A 17,189-nucleotide genomic window follows, 5' to 3' on the forward strand; every position below is an offset into this window, starting at 1 on the left:
AGTGCTTCCTTCACCCCAGACGCGGGCTGCGCAGAGCCCTGGTGCCTCAGGTGGTCTGGGAGGGGGCCTAGGGGAAGGCACCCAGGTGACCGGGCGTGAGTCCCCAAAGCCTGACCACGATGTCAATACCACCCAGGGCTGAGACCTAATTCCTCGCTCTGGAAAGGGAGAGGAGAGGAAGCAAGCCCGGAGGGGGCCTAGAAGGACTCCTTTCCTGTGGGGAGGGGTGGGTATCTGGAAGCATTTGGTGTCCGCACAGGGCTAGAGCCTCTATCGTCAAACCCCAGTCTGGAGCTCCCTATCAGCAGAACCGGGGCCTCAGGCGGGACAGTCAGGCAGTGAGGGGCGCTCCGGAGGGCAACAAGGTCCTCCAAGGACCTGGGCCGCCCTCGGCCAGAGCTGCGCGTTTCACCGGTCCCTGATGGTCCAACCAAGAATCCCAGTGAGGCTGTGGGTCGTGCCTCCGACCCTGGCCAGAGGTCGGGCCTGAACCCCTCAAGGAGGAGAAAGTGACCCGACTCCGAGAGCAGGAAATGCGACTGGCCGCTGGTGTCAGTTGCAGGAAATGCAAAGGCAGCAGGAGGTCCCGATACCGATCTGATCCCTGACAAAAGACTCAAATGACACTCGGCTCCGTCCCCCGGCGCCGCCCGCAGCCAGACCTTCGAGCCTCAGCGGACTTTTCCGCACGTTCCTCGGACACCCGGGAAGCGACCTCCCGCGGCCACGACTAGAGGCCGGCGGGCAGGCGGACTCGGGAGGCTGGAAGCTGGGAGGGGGTGCGTTCCCCCACCCCCTGATCCTGGCCTGCCCGAGAGGGGCTTCTGGAAACATCCCTGTGCTTTCTACCCTCGATTCCTCGCGGGCCCACGTCCCAACGGGTCACAGCCCCCCCAGCAGAGGAGCCACCCGTTCATGCCCACGCCAAGCCCTCGCCATGTGAACGCCCGGGTCAGAACCCCCGCGCCCTAACCCTGGCCAGCGGGGGGCCGCGGCGGTAGCAGAGGGTCCGGCCCACCGCATCCTCCCGAAGCCCCGCGGCGTCCGGGGCGCGGGCTTTGCCCAAGTTTGCTGGGCGATGCCCTTCCCGGAGCCCGAGTTGTGGGCCGGGCGGGAGGGGCGCGTGATTGACAGGCTGAACTACAGACTCATCTCTTACCTTAGGCCGCGGGCGCTGATTGGCTGCTCGCTGACATCCTCAAACCCGGCTGCTCCGCGCTGGGCTCGGGAGGGGGGCGGCTGCGGGTGGAGGTGCGCTTCTGACAAGCCCGAAAGTCATTTCCAATCTCAAGTGGACTTTGTTCCAACTATTGGGGGCGTCGCTCCCCCTCTTCATGGTCGCGGGCAAACTTCCTCCTCGGCGCCGCTTCTAATGGAGCCCCACCTGCTCGGGCTGCTCCTCGGCCTCCTGCTCGGTGGCACCAGGGTCCTCGCTGGCTACCCAATTTGGTGGTAAGACTCGCCTCTTGTCTACCCGCGGCCCGGTTTCTCCGCCGCGTCCGGGGAAGGTGGGGGCGCCGGCCGGGGGTGGGCCGCGGCAGGGCTGGGGCTCCTCTCCTCGCCTCCCTCCAGCCCCCCACCCACCTACCCCTCCTGGATTTTCTGCTGGTGTCGCCTTCAGAATCCAACTCCTGGCTCCTCTGATAATCACCATTTTCCCTGCTCCCCGCTGCAGGGGCTGGAGGACTTTCCCATCTCAGAAGGTTTCTTATTCTTAGATCCTAACCCTCTGACCGTCCCAATCTAGAGGCCCCCGAAGACCCCCCATTTGCTTGCAGTTGGGTTTCTGGAAATCCAGCACTGTCCCTGGGGCCCAGCCACTCCTCTTCTCCATTTTGGGGTCTTCATGGGCAAAACCATCCTGTTCCTTCACTGCCACCCCACCTCTGCCGGCGCCTCCATCAAGAGATTCCCCCACAATAACCCCCCTTTGCCTTCCTATTTCAGACCCCAAAGGCTTCAGGGCTCCTCCCGGGGCAGAGGGAGTGGGTGGGGGTATTTCATCAGATTCTCCCCACTGCTCTAGATTCATCTTGAGCCTCTGAAGTGAATATGGTATTTGCTGATCCGGGATGCCATTGAATTCGGATTTTATTCATTTCTTGCTTGTCCACCCTGGCAAAAGGGGGGTTCCTTGAAAATGGGTTGTCTGGGAGGGGTAGGCTTGTTATTCTTTGACCAAAAATCCAATTCTCCATGTCACATTTGTTCCTTTTGGAAAACCGAGGACCGAGGAGAAAGGGAGAGGGAAAGGAGAATTCCGTCCCTGAGAAATGCGGATACAAAAGACATTTTAGTAAATAAGGCTGGGAAGCCAGGCGCAGTGCTTGGGGGGCTGTGCGTGTCTGGGGGGCCGGGGTGAGGAATAAACATCCCTTTGGGAGCCCCAGCTCCAGGAGTCCCCTTGTTTTCCGAGCGGCCCCATCGCCGCTCTCCCACCCTCTGCAGGTCCCAGGGGCCAGAGGGGAAGACACTGAAACCAGTTCTCTAAATTACACCCCGCCTCTCCCCAGTCTCCAGCCCCCTGCATTCCGGAAAACTTTAATTAAAGAATCTTCCCCTCCTGGATGCAGGAGAGCCTCGGCCTGGGGGTGGGAGGTGAGGAGGAAGAATTTGGGATCTGTGAGTGAGAAATGGGCTGTGGCCCCCGGGGTGAAAGTCAGAGAGAAGTGCCACCATGGTGCGGTACTGCCTGCAGGTCCCCAGACTCCCTGCCTTTCACCAACCCAGAGCCTAGGGTAGGAGGAGCAGAGACAGCGAGATTTGGGGGCCACACCCCGAGTCTTCCAGTTGTTTGGGGTGGTAGCATTTGTGTCTGGGTGTTTGGGGCCCCTGGGAGAGAGGGTGGGGACATGGCCAACGGTCTCTGTTTAGAGGGTACTAGGAGTTGCTCCCAGGACAGCCAGCCAAGGGGAAGTCTTTCTTCTGCCCAACCCACACTTTTCCGTGGGGCTGGGCTCACCTGAGGCTTCCAGCACATAAAGAAGTCCATGGGGTGGCCAGGGCAGCCAGGGACCTCAGGAAGGAGGTTCGGCCAGTCTGGGGAAAGACTGCTGCCGACACCAGTCTAGCCTCACCCGGCCATTCCTGCCCCTCTTCCCATTCTCCGGCCAAGGCCATGCCGTTTTTTGCCTTGCCTTCGCAGGGACTCTGGCGGGTTGGGGGAGGGCAGGAAGGAAAGGCTTGGCAGCCCATAGGTGGCAGGGACTGAGGAAGAGAGCCCAGGCTCTCCAGCCCTATGAGCTAGAAGATGGCACTCTTCCAGTCAGTGGAGATTCTGGTGTTAAATGGTGTCTTGGGGACCATCTAGATAGGGGTTACCCAATAGGAGGAAACGCTGGGGAAACCTGGAAGGTCAAGACATTGGCCCTAACATAATGCTAGACACATGGCTTGTTTGGGAATTTGGTGGGGGACAGGAATGCTGCTTTGTCTAAGCCGAGGAGAGAGATGTATGGGTGTGTGTTGTGTGTGTGTATGTGTTCTGGGTCTATGACCCCGAGAAGTGTTTTCTATACACTAGTGTGTCTCTATGTGCAAAAGTGTTTGTGCCTGCAACTGGGCTACTGTGGATGTGAAATCGTGTGGGTGTGTTGGGGAATCCATGGCCCATGACAGGTTGTGCTGTGTCTCTGAACACAAGTGTTAGCAAGTGGCTGATGCTGTGATGTGTGTATGTACGTGTGTAAGAGACAGAGAGAAGTCTAGAAGTATCTTTGCCCATGTAAAGGTCAGAGCCTGTGTCTGCTTGTGACGCTGGGCTTGACTGTGTTCATGACTGGGCATGTGAGTGAGTGTGTGTGTGTGTGTGTGTGTGTGTATACGTGCGTGCGCATGCCTTCATGACAGTGTGGGGAAAGCCCCACAGATGTCTTTGTGCGTGAATATCAGTGCTCATGGCCATGACCTGATTGTGCTTGTGAGGAGGAGAGCGATACTCAAGTCCATAGCTGTGTGAGGGCTGTGTCTGAGTCTGCCTGTGATCCTGTCCCCAGGTGCTGGGCCTGGGGCTGAATGGCTGTGAATATGTTTGCAGACATCTACCTGTGGGTATGAATGACACCTGAGCTTGGGTGTCTGGTGGGCAGCCATGGGCCCGGAGGGAAGGTCCAATAGGAAGCAAAAGTCTCACAAGGTGGCTTCAGGGGGCACAGCTGGCCAGGGATGGCACGCTAGAGAGGCAGGGGCACAGGATTCCTTGACACCAGCTTGTCCTGTCTGTCCAGGCGCTAGAGTCACTGGCCCTTCTCTCTGAGGTTGTTTTCCTTTGGTCTTGGAGCTGGGGTGGAGGGTGAGTCACCTTCTCAGGGCTAGGGCTGGGGCTGTAGGGTAGATGGGCCTCTGCTTCCTGATTCCATTTCTGCCCCCACTTCCCAACCTAGCCCCCGCCAGGCAGTCAGATTCCAGCACTTTGAGCATCTAAGCCCATCTTGGCCTGCCCTCTTTGGACCACCCAGCTCACTCATTCCCCAGGAAGGATTTACAGGGGAAGTCAGGTAGCTGGGATTTCCGTCCATGCGGACCCTCAAGCACAACACCCTGAGCCCGCACTGCTCAGACCCCAGTCCTGAGAGAAGGTTGACCAGAAGGGACAGCTCTAAGGGGCCTCAAACTGACATCCCTGGGAGGAAGAGATGTTCTCCAGGTAGTGACAGAGCCGGGACAGGAAACAGCAGCACTGATTTCTCAAATTCCCCTTGTCAGTCCCAGTTAGCTCCTGCTGAAGAAACTTGTCTTTCTTCTCCTTCTTGGGGGTGTGGGGTGGGGGGATGAACCTATATTATTAGGGCCTAGCCCAGCACCTGCTACATTCCAGCGGTGGACACGCAGATGGAGGGGGCCTGCTGGAGATCACCCTGCCGCTGTGTGACTGAGGACCAGTGGCCACCCATCTGGGTCTGCTTCCTTACACTTCACCCAGGGGTCCCCAGACTGCCCTGCCTCACAGCTTGGGTGAAAGTGTTTTGCAGAGGACAAGGGCAGTGACCTGGGAAATAGGACACCTGCGTTCTCGTCGTCCTGGGACCCATCCTTCCACTCGAGCACCTGCCTAGGACCTACCTTAGTTTCCCCATCTGTCACATGTCCTGCTGCCTCTCCCACCCACTCCCACCTCCACCCGCCTTTCAGAGGCCTGTGAACATGTTCAGTCAAACCCCGTGGGGGTCAGTGGGCTGGGCTCAGGGAGGCACCTGGAGACTGCGGGGGAGGAAGGCCCCAGGCCAGGTGTTAACACTTGTAACAGGCAGGAATTACAGCTCACTGGGGCTGGGCTGGCTGGGGCTGGTGAGGAGCTGAGCTAGCTGGAGGCTGTTGATCCCACAGACAGACAGACAGACAGATGGGCAGATACCAGATCGGATGGCCAGGCTTTAACCGGGTGGTCTCCCTTCCAGGGCAGACCTTTCCCTGGGGGGATATGGCGGGGAAATTAGTCCAGGTCTCTTGGAAGTGAGTTAACAGCCCCCCTGCTCACCCCGCCCCCATCATGGGTGGGGCTTCGGAGTCCAGAGGGAGCAAAATTGGTGGCTGATGCGTTGGTATTCTTCTGATAGGATCACATTTGGCTTAAAAAGAAAAAAACAGGTCAAACGTTGTAATAATACCAAGAGCCTGAGCTGAGTTATGTCCTTAGAAGAACCTGCTTTAATATGTGTGGGGACGGCATGGGGGAAGGGGACGCTCTCAGGGAAAGTTCTAGACTCTCAGAGCATTTTATCCACAGCTCCGGGGCCAGGAGGTGAGTGATGGGTGGAGTCTGAGTATCACCCCCACCTCCACCCCAGGGAATCTGAGGGCTTGGGTCTATGATGTCTGCCCTGCAATTAATCCTGGCCTGGTGGGAAGACCTTTGGCGAGGAGGTCAAAAGAGTCAGGAGCTGGACTTTGGTGCCAAGTTCTTTAGGAGGTACTTGCTGCAGCTTCACCAGTGGCAAACCCAGCCAAGCCCTACCATCTGGGTACATGCTCAGTCACTGACAAAGGTGGAGAAACTGAGGCAGAGAGGGCTCTGATTAGCAATCTCCAAAGAATGGACTCAGCCCAGCAAGCATCTCTCATCCTATTCACTACAGAACTTAATGCTAATAAACATGAATGGTACTTGGGCAGATGTAGAATTGGAAGAAGTCTCTCCTCAGTCTGGGCAGGAGACAAGAAACCAGGGGATGGCACAGGAAAGGTGACTTATCTCACAGGAGGATGCAGCTAACAGACCCTTCAAGGGAAAAAGAAGTGGGAAAAAGGAAATTTTTTTGGTCTCAGAATGTGATGAGCCAGGAGTTGAGCAGAACCTTTGCCACCCACCCTGATGTGAGCACAGAAACCTTCTCCAGCTGCCAAGGAGGGCAAGACATCCTCCACCCCTCATTCCTAACGCAGGGAGGAGGCAAGCCTAGCCCCACCCACACCCCTGCAAAGAGCCATCCTGAGGTTACATCTGTACATCCATGTTATCCTGTATGCTGGAAAATGGTGAGAGTGGGGTGTTGGAGAGACCTAGGTCTGAATTCCAAGTTCAATACCAATGGACCCTTGGCCTAGGATGAGTCCCTTCCCTTCTCTGGGCTTCATTCAAGTCCCTGCCTCCTTCTGGGCTTCATTTTCGTCAACCATATGGAGGGGTCCCTTCTGCCTCTCAGAGTCACAGGGCTATGACAGGTTCTGGCTTCATTGCTGTGAAGCATGACACTCCATGGCACACATTCCGGGCCTGTATTAGACAGTCCACCCCTTTCTTTCTGTGACTCCATCTGACCTAAATCCCAAAGAGCTGGCTGCCCCACTCCCACCAAGCCAACCTGCTTGCACTTCCAAACCTCACCCCAAACCCTCCCACTCTTCTGGAGCCAGGCCGTCTGCATTCACATCTGGCTTTTTCATGTACTACCTGGGTGACCTAGGGCAAGTTAACCTCTACAAGCCTCAGTTTCCTCATCTGTAAAATGAGTGTAATGATTGCCTCTATTTCATAGGGTTTCAAAAATGATTCAGTGAATACTTCTTAGAATGATACCTTGCGTACAGGAAATATATCGATGTTAGCTGTTTTCACCTCCTATCTGCAAGCTATTGGCTCACTGAAGCCCTGGAGCCAAACTTGCCTTTTCCAAGAAGCCCTCCCAGATTTGCCACACCTGGCTCTGTTTTCTCCTTTTCTTCTTTTTGCCTGTTTGCCCCACAGTGCTGTAGCTTTATTCTTAAGTTGAGGGCGCTGGGCTAGGCTAACCTCACTGCAGCTCTTTGCCTGCCCAGGAAGGGGCGGGCAGGGTAGAGAAGGTTACTGGAGTGTCCCCTCATCCTTCCCTGACCCCCAGAGTCTGCCAGACTCTTGCTAGGACCTAGAGCCAGGGGGCTGGGCACAGGAGGGGTGGGGGAGGCAGGCTTCCCAGGGGGAGTGGCACCAGGGCCGCCTGGAGCAGCCTGAGCAGAAGTTCCTTCTCTAGGAGCTGAGAGATGATTCAGAAGGTGATTTATAGTCGGAAGGCAGAAAGCTTGGCTCCTGGCAGAAGCTGCTGCTTAATTACATTCTTGGGGCGGGGGTAAGGGGGTGGAGGTATGTGGGCGGGGGGCAGCAGGGGCCAGACTTCTACCTCCTCCCCGTCCAGGCCCTGTCCCTTTGGCTGTCCCAGCTCCAAGCAGGGTCCTTCTTTATCCTGCTGCCAGAGAGGGAATTCCCTGCTCTCAATGAGAGGCTACGCCAGGAGTGCAGGAATAGCTTCTGGGAGTGGAGAAGGTGGGAAGAGAGGGAGGAGGCCGGATCCCATCTCCCAGGACTTCTGCAAGGGAGACTGGACGGTGACGTGCTGGAAAACGGGCCTTCTGGGAAGGAGCACTCGGTCTCCTGCCTGCTTCTGGGCAGGGAAATAGCTAAGGCACCTGGGCAGAGTTGAGTTTATTGAGTTTCTTTTTGTTTGAGACAGAGTCTTGCTCTGTTGCCCAGGCTGGAGTGCAGTGGCACAACCTTGGCTCACTGCAACCTCCGCCTCCCGAGTTCAAGCGATTCTCCTGCCTCAGCCTCCCAAGTAGCTGGGATTACAGGTGTGCGCCACGATGCCTGGCTAATTTTTGTATTTTTTAGCAGAGATGGGGTTTCACCATGTTGGCCAGGCTGGTCTCGAACTCCTGACCTCAGGTAATCCACCTGCCTCGGCTTCCCAAACTGCTGGGATTACAGGCGTGAGCCACCGCACCCGACCAGAGTTTCTAGAATCTTTTGAGTGGCAACTCCACACTCTCCTTCGGGCACCCTGTCCTGCTGCTGCCTGGGAGGGCCTGCCTGCCCGTTTGCTCCTTTTCTGTCGCTCGGGTCTCAGTGGGCCACGGCGGCTGGAGAGAAGGTCCTGCGCTCAGAGGCTGAAACCCGGTTCTTCAGCGTTAGGCAGCCTATCTCTCGTGAGCACAGCGGCTACCCCAGGTGCACAACAGTTCTGCCAGCAGGCACAGCCCCATACCCTCATGTCAAACTAATATCTCAGAGAGTCACACCAATGCCACTGGGTGCAGCTACAATCACTTCCACACCATTGATAGGAGCCCCCATTCTGTTTCCATACCTGCTAAGTTGACATCAGCATTTGCCACATTAATACTGACCCATGCGGCAACCCGCCTGATGACACCTGAGGCCGCTTCGTTCCCTGCATGGCAGTGGTGAATCCCAAATCCCTCACTGCTAGTTCTTCAGGCTGGAAAGGTGTAGGGCGAGCAGGGGTAGGGCTTGCCGAAGCCAGTAGTGTCGATTTATCTGCTTGCAGCCTGGCTTGTACAGCCGGGAGGAGTTGGCAGGGGTCAGGATGGGGACACTAGACAGCTCTCTGGTTCCCCCCGAGGCGGGCCTTCTCAAAATGGCCTCATTATGTGTGTGGAGTGAATTCCAGAAATGTCAGGCACACCCATACATCTAGGGAATGAAGGAGACGCTGGAGCGGGCTCTGGGGTGAGAGGGGCCAGTGTGAGGAGGTGGTCGGCTTCCGGGCAGGGAGTTAGGGCACCTGAGACCTGGCTCTGCCACTATCTTGATATTAGGCAACTCCCTTAACTGTTCTGAGTCTCAGTAAATAGGAGAGTTGGGTAAGCTGCCGGCCAAGGACTTCCAGCTCCGAGACTGCAGTCCTGCAGGCTGTGTTCCACGTTCAGGTGGCCCAGCTATTCCATCTGTGCCTGGTGGAGAGGGTGGTCACTGAAAGCTGATCTCAGGGAAGGGTCGGGCGTGCAGAGCCCTGAACTCTACACACAAAGAGCTGTGATACCGTCGATGAGTCTCCTCCCTCCTTCAGTTTTCTCATCTGCAAATTGGATGATGATCATAACACAACCACCTGCCCTGCCTGCTTGCAGGGCCGTGAAGAACTTCAGGTGGGATACTCTTTGGGAAAGCACTTTGGGAAGTGTCAGGTTCTTTCCAGAGAAGTTAACTATCATTGTGAGTCCTAGAAAAGAGGAATAAGAAGGCTGGGTGTGGTGGCTGTAATCCCAGCACTTTGGGAGGCTGAGGGGGGGGTCGATCACCTGAGGTCAGGAGTTTGAGACTAGCCTGGCCAACATGGTGAAACCCCGTCTCTACTAAAAATACAAAAGATTAGCTGGGCATGGTGGTGGGCGCCTGTAATCCCAGCTACTCGGGAGGCTGAGGCAGGAGAATCACTTGAACCTGGGAGGCGGAGGTTGCAGTGAGCCGAGATTGCACCACTGCACTCCAGCCTGGGCAACAAGACCGAGATTCTGTCTCAAAAAAAAAAAAAGAAAGAAAGAAAGAAAAGAGGAATAAGAGCTACACCCTGCTCAGACAGTGCTAAGAATGAACGCTGAGCCTCTGAGCTTGAGGAGTTGATATTTCTAGCAGAGGAAGAAGCGGGGCTGGACAGCGGAGTCCTCAGCTCCTTCCTGTAGGGGTCCTGATGCTCAATGGACAGCCCCCGGGAGAGGGCACAGAGGCCTCAGGTCTGAGGCCAACTGGTCACGGGGCATGCCCAGGTTCACAGCTCAGGGCATGGGGCTTGGTTATCCTCCTGGCCTAATGCAAAAACCACCGGCCAGACCCAGAGTGAGATTTCCAACCAGGGACACATGGGAAGATGTAGGTGGAGGTGAGGGGGGCAAGGGCAAAGGGCCGCCAGCTGGAAGGGGCTCTGCTGAGGCCTGTAGTCATCAGGGAATCCTAATGGCCTGGGTAAGGCCTAGCAAACTAGGAGATGGGCACAAGCCTTTCCCTCCAGCTCGGCTGGAAAAACTGGGAGGACTGAGTGTGTGAACATGTGTGTTGGGGAGGGGGATGGGAGCAAAAGGACCAAGCACCCAGGTCTGTCTGGAAGACCTTTCTGGAAAACCTGCCCCTGGGCACAGAGTCCCACTTATCTGCCAGAGCCAGCTGGGCCAGCAAGGAAAACCAATCTCATTAGTAATGCAAATAGGGGCTTGTGCCGTGAGTGAGCAGGCGTCCCGCCTCCTCTCCAGCTCCCACCAATCATCTTCACAAGGCGGATTGCTGAGGGTGCCACTCCCCTGCTCTAAAACCTCCCATGGCTCCCCTCTTCCTATCTGGCACTGAGGCTCCCTATGATTTTGCTTCTGTCCACCTGCGCAGTTGTACCTTTCACAAACCTCCCCCCAACATCCCTCTTCAACTGGAGTACTCACGTTCTTGCTTGTTCATTGAAATACTTCCACCTCTTCTCTCTGACTTTAAAAGGCAGCCCAACCCGGGGCCTGTTGAGCAGGGGTCAGTCTGCTCTGCGCTGCTCAGCTTGGACCCCACTTGGCTTAGGTCATGTAGCCCTGAACTATGAAGGGTCCTTAGAGGGTCTCCCAAGATGGACGGGCCCCTCGACCAGAGCAGGCTGCTGCCCCAGAAGCGGAGATGAGCCTTTTCTCCCAGTGTCAATTCCCCTGGGTTTCTTTTCATTTTTTTAAAATCCCAGTTCCATTTGCAAACGTTTCCTATTCGTGTACTATTTCCCCCTCCACGCTCACCAGCTCACATGATGCTTAAGTGTCTAAGTCGTTAATTTTAAGATTGCAATTGGCGGAAGTTGTTTCTCTATCCAGGAAGAGGTTAATATGTTTGTTGACTGTGTGCTACATGCTGGTCCCCATACAGACGCCATGATCTATCTGAGTCTAATTCTTGCCAGTTTATCGATAGGGAGTCCCATAGTGCAGCCTGGGTATGGCATGGGAAGCCGAGCCCACATCCTGGGGGACCTAAAGCCCTTTTTCCTTCTACCACCATTCAAGCTCGGTTGTGGACTTGTTACTGGCATAAAAATGTGCTTGTTCATATTCTACTTTGTTCCCCAAAGGATGGTTTTGAGGCAGGTTTACACTTGACCTTCCACTCAAAGGCTGATACTTTGGGCTTATAGATACTATTTGTGAACGTCTGGGAAGTCTCTTATTTGGGGATGTGCCCTCCTCACTGGCCACCTTTCCACAAGTCATCAGACTGTCCGTAAGCTGGGACTGCACAGTTGCTGACAGCAGTGGCCATGTGAGCATTTTGTTGCCCCTGGGATGGGTAAGGGGCGACCTTGATCAAATCACTGCCTCCTGGGCCTCAGTTTCCTCATCTGTGAAACTGAAAGGATAGCGTAAATGACCTCTCAGATTCCTTCCAGCACTAAGCTCTTTCCTTCTACTTAGTCCTTTTTGCTGCTTTGCATCTGGTCTCCATCATATAAGTGCCAGAAAGCAGTCGGGCAGAATCTTCTTTCTTGCCCTAGTCCAATTCTTGTGTTGGTATCTCTGACATAGCCAATTGTTCATTTCACTTTTACAATTCGACCTTCAGCTTTATTTCTCCCCGAGGAGCCAGCATGCTTTGTCCTTTCCGATAAAGCACGCTTCCCTTTATGTCCTGGCTGTGAGAAAACTTAGAGGTCCACCTGAAGCCCCATCCTTGCACCCGGGTGGACCTTGACCCTGATCCTGCTCTTCCGTTTTCATTTTGTTATTGAATCTGATGTGTTTTCCGTCATCAGCCTCTTGAGGGCAGGCATGTTGGAGTCTTTGTACCTGGCCTGGGCATAGTGGATCCTCAATAAAGACTTGTCTTTAGGATACACATTTGCTGTCAACCTCTTCAAATCCTTTCTGGAAGGAAGCAAGGCACATGCGAATTAAAAAGCAAAATAAACATTGCTCTGGGAGGGAGTTGGTCCTGACTGGATAGTTTTGAGTTGTGAGAATTCCAGTCCACTTCTGTTTCTTTTTTTTTCTATTTATTTATTTATTTAGAGACAGAGTTTCGCTCTTGTTGCCCAGGCTGGAGTGCAGTAGTGTGACCTCGGCTCACTGCAAACTCCACCTCCCGGGTTCAAGCAATTCTCCTGCCTCAGCCTCCCAAGTACCTGGGATTACAGGCACGCGCCACCACTCCCAGCTAATTTTGTATTTTCAGTAGAGATAGGGTTTCACCATGTTGGTCAGGCTGGTATCAAACTCCTGACCTCAAGTGATCCACCTGCCTCGGCCTCCCAAAGTGCTGGGATGACAGGCGTAAGCCACCATGCCCGGCCTTCTTGCTGTTTCTTTACTGTCAGCTTTTCCCCAAGTCTACAAAAAGCTTGTCTTCAGAGAAGTCGCCTCTTTTCTTTCCTTCATGATCTTCTCCATTCTAAAGCTGAGGTTGGTTCCTAATCTTCCTCTAGGGACTGTCTCTTGTTCCTGGCCAATGACTGTGTCCACCCCTTCTCCTGGCTCCCTTCACGTCTGGTTCCTCCCACCCTCCCTTGCCTTGAAAGCCCACAGTGCTATTGCCACCTTTCCACAGGTGATGGAGTGCCCAGGTGGCACCTGCCCTCTCTCCAACGGAGCTGCTCCCTTCCCCAGCAGCCTTCGTGAGGGCCAAGCCCCACTCTGCAGATGGAACCCCAAGGAGAAGCAGAGGGGAGTGACTGGCCAGGGATCTCCCCATTCATCCAGCGAGGTGTCCTCACAACTCAGACTGGCTCTCCCCTCCCCTCCACTTCTGCCCTTGGGCAGCACATCTGCACGTCACCCCACCCAGCCCCTGACTTCAGGGGAGAGAATGTCTAGCCTCAGGCTGGGTGGTCCTCCATCTTAACTGCAGCTTCTCTAGGGGATTCCGGAGCCTTTCTCTGCTACCAGTAAGGATGGAGTCTGTGACCTCTGCACTGTCCTGGAAGCTAAAGCAGCCTCAGGAAAGCAGCCTCTTCATCCCCAAGTTACCTGTGAGAAAACTGAGGCTCAGCTGGGCTCGGTAGCTCATGCCTGTAATCCCAGCACTTTGGGAAGTCAAGGCAGGCGGATCACCTGAGGTCAGGAGTTCGAGACCAGCCTGGCCAACATGGAGAAACACCATCTCTACTAAAAATACAAAATTAGCTGGACGTGGTGCATGTGCCTGTAATCCCAGCTACTGCAGAGGCTGAGACAGGAGAATCGCTTCAACTGAGAGGCGGAAGTTGCGGTGAGCTGAGATCTGGCCATTGCACTCCAGCCTGGGCAATAAAAGTGAAACTCCATCTCAAAAAACAAAAAAGAAAAAAAGAAAACTGAGACTCACGGGACCCAACCGGGAGCTGTAAGGAGCTCAGAAGCAAGTGGGCAGGCTCCAGTGGTAGCTAGTAATTCCTCGCTTATGATGTCCCAGGTATCACATACATTGAGGAAACAAAGCACACACATTAGCTCATCCTCCCGACAACCCCAGGAGGCAGAGACTCTAGTTATCCCCATTCTACAGATGAGAAACTGAGGCCCTGAGGCACCATTCCGTTGCCCAAGGCTCCATGAGTGGTAAACCCCAGAGCACTAAACAAGAGACAAACTGCCTAAAGCCAGGCCCTTCAGTGACACCACACCACAACCAGGAAGTTCCTCCTTAGATCTGGCTTCAGTCTTTCCTTAATCCAGACCCAGGTTTTCTTCCTGGGGATGTGAATATCACTGTCAAGTTTCAGTTTGGTTTGGTTTGAGACAGGATCTTGCTCTGTTGCCCAGGCTGGAGTACAGTGGTACAATCACAGCCCACTGTAGCCTCAACCTCCTGGGGTCAAGCGATCCTCCTGCCTTAGCTTGCCAAATTGCTAAGACTACAGGCAAGCACTGTATGTGGCTAATTTTTTTAATTTTAATTTTTATTTATTTTTGAGACAGTTTTCACTCTTATCACCCAGTATGGAGTGCAATGGCAAGATCTTGGCTCACTGCAACCTCCACCTCCCGGGTTCAAACAATTCTCCTGCCTCAGCCTCCCAAGTATCTGGGATTATAGGCGCCTGCCACCACGCCTGGCTAATTTTTGTATTTTTAATAGAGATGGAGTTTCACCATGTTGGCCAGGCTGGTCCTGAACTCCTGACCTCAGGTGACCCGCCCACCTCGACCTCCCAAAGTACTGGGATTACAGGCATGAGCCACGGTGCCCGGCTTTTTTTTTTTTTTTTTTTTTGTAGAGATGGCATCTCCTTACATTACTTTTGCTTGAACTCCTGGGCTCAAACAATCCTCCTGCCTCAACCACCCAAAGTGCTGGGATTCCAGGGTTATGGTTCCAGTTTTCACTTGAGGACCAGGGTTTGTCTCATCTCTGAATTTTCCTGTCTGGAGTTGGTTCCTTCTGGTGGGTTTGTGGTCTCGCAGTGAGTGTTACAGCTCTTAAGGACCCCAAGGGTGAGCAACAGCAAGAGTTATTGTGAAGAGCAGAAGAACAAAACTTCCACAGCATGGAAGGAGACACAAGCAGGTTGCTGCTGCTGGGGGGTGGGGTGGGGTGCAGCTTTTATTCCCTTTTTGTCCCCCCACCCCGTCCTGCTGATTGGTCCATTTTACAGAGTGCTGATTGGTCCATTTTACAAAGTGCTGATTGGTCCATTTTACAAACCTCTAGCTAGCTACAGAGCACTGATTCGTGCGTTCTTACAGAGCACTGATTGGTGCATTTTGCAAACCTCTTGTAAGAAAAGTTCTCTTAAGTCCCCAGTTGACCCAGGAAGTCCAGCTGGCTTCAACTCTCATTCCTTCCCTAGAACAATTTCTCCCAGGCAACCCATCCTCTACTCACCTTTACTTGTTCTCCCTCTTCTGATCTCTCACCTGCTTTTCTACAACTTCCTGCAAGTCCTATAGCCACATAATTGCCTTTAAATCAGGGAAAGAGGAGGCCTGCCCCCAGTTCTCTGATTTAGAGGCTTCCCTCTGGTGTCTTACAGCGTTTCCCTTCCCCATAGGGCAGGGAGTCTGGAATCCAGCATGCCTGCCCTCAAGAGGCTTATGACGGAAAACACATCAAATTAAATAACAAAATAAAAACAGGCCAGTTGCGGTGGGTTGCGCCTGTAATCCCAGCACTTTGGGAGGCCGAGGCAGGCAGATTACTTGAGGTCAGGAGTTCGAGACCAGCCTGGCCAACATGGTGAAACCCCGTCTCTACTAAAAAAACAAAACTTAGCTGGGCATAGTGATGCATGCCTGTAATCCCAGCTACTCAGGAGGCTGAGGCAGAAGAATTGCTTGAACTCAGGAGGTGGAAGTTGCAGTGAGCCGAGATCACACCACTGCACTCCAGCCTGGGCAACAGAGTGAGACTCCATCTCAAAAAATAAAAATAAATAACAAAAACAGAAGAGCAGGATCAAGGTCAAGGAGAAGACAAATATGCAAGTCAAGGTCAATGCAGGTGCAAGGATGGAGCTTTAAGAATGGAGCTTCCCCTGCGTTTCCTCACAGCCAGGACATAAGGGAAAACACGCTTTACCTGAAAGGAGAAGGCATGCTGGGTCCTCAGGGAGAAATGCCCACCTACAGCCCATGCCCACCCTCTTCAGCTGCATCATGAGAATTTAGGCTCCTGGGGTTTCTGGCCCAGACAGCTGTGAGCCTGCTTCCGGGCCCTGCAGGCCTCTGCCTGGGGCTCATCTTGCCAGGACAGGCCACACTGCTGGTGGCGAAGGGCTGGTCCAGGGAGATTCATTTGCAAGGACTGTGGCTGGAGTTTGAGGGTGTGGCTGGGGCATCCAGTGTGAGATGCAGAAGGGATGGGCAGGCTGCAGGCTCAGGGCTGGATCTCCCAGGTCACCACTGTCTAGTGTGAACTTTATGGGACAATCTAGTCCTCTAGGTAGCAAATACGGTTTTTGCCAAGATAGGAAGATAAAATGATTGTTTAACTTTTTTTTTTTTTTTTTTTTTTAAAGACATGGTCTTGCACTGTTGCCCAGGCTGGATTGCAGTGACCTGATCTCGGCTCACTATAACCTTGCCTCCCAGGTTCAAGCAATTCTCCTGCCTCAGCCTCCTGAGTAGCTGGAATCACAGGCGTGTGCCGCCACACCTGGCTAATTTTTGTATTTTTAGTAGAGACAAGGTTTTGCCATGTTGGCAGGGCTGGTCTCAAACTCCTGAGCTCAGATGATCCGCCTGCCTGGGCCTCCCAAAGTGCTGGGATTACAGGTGTGAGCCGCTGCGCCTGGCCGAATGATTAACTTTTTAATGAAAGTATAGGAAAAGATGAAAACTGTTTTTTCTCTGCTTTCACCCTGCAATAATCAGTACAGAAGACTTCTGTGACCAAATGCGTGCACACACCAAGCAAGCCGTCAATTCTGTGGCCGACGTCAGTCAGCGTCCTCCAATCTAATTCAATTCTGACGCTCTCCACCTGGACATAGTATCTAATCCCACAGGTTGAGGTCTTAGTCCCCAGGACAGCCCCCCACTTCCAGTGTCAATCCCACGCCCCAGGCTGCTTTACGTGTGGTCCTGACTGACTTGCTATAAATCAGAGTTCCCATGACTCCCTCCTTGGGTTCCATTAATTTGCTAGAGTGGCTCGCAGAACACAGGAACACACATTTACTGGTTTATTATAAAGGATATTACTGGTTTACTGGTTTATTATAAAGGATACAGATGAAAAGGTGCATAGGGCGAGGTCTGGGAGAAGCTGCACTGAGCTTCCATGCCTTCCTCAGGCACGCCACCTTCCAGGAACCTCCACGTGTTCAACTATCCGGAAGCACTTGAACCCTGTCCTTTTGGGTTTGTATGGGGGCTTTATTCCATAGGTATCATTGATTAAACTATTGGCCACTAGTGATCAACTTAACCTTCAGCCCCTCTCCCCTTCCCGAAGGATGGGGTCGGGGTTGGGGTTGAAAGTCCAACCCTCTAATCTTGGCCGGGCGTGGTGGCTCACACCTGTAATCGCAGCACTTTGGGAGGCCGAG

At 53.9% G+C, this 17,189-nt stretch overlaps 1 protein-coding gene across 1 annotated transcript in view; it reads left to right on the forward strand.

The window, feature by feature from the left end:
* The first annotated feature begins 1,236 nt into the window (after positions 1-1,236).
* The window catches only part of LOC105468256 (Wnt family member 3), a 54,541-nt gene continuing 38,588 nt past the window's right edge, over positions 1,237-17,189 (forward strand). The window contains exon 1 of the mRNA XM_011718359.2: positions 1,237-1,452. Within this exon, the coding sequence (XP_011716661.1) occupies positions 1,373-1,452 (80 nt within the window). The 5' untranslated portion in view covers positions 1,237-1,372. The remainder of the gene's footprint in view (positions 1,453-17,189) is intronic.

This window comes from Macaca nemestrina, chromosome 17, assembly GCF_043159975.1.
Source record: "Macaca nemestrina isolate mMacNem1 chromosome 17, mMacNem.hap1, whole genome shotgun sequence".
Lineage (NCBI taxonomy): Eukaryota > Metazoa > Chordata > Mammalia > Primates > Cercopithecidae > Macaca > Macaca nemestrina.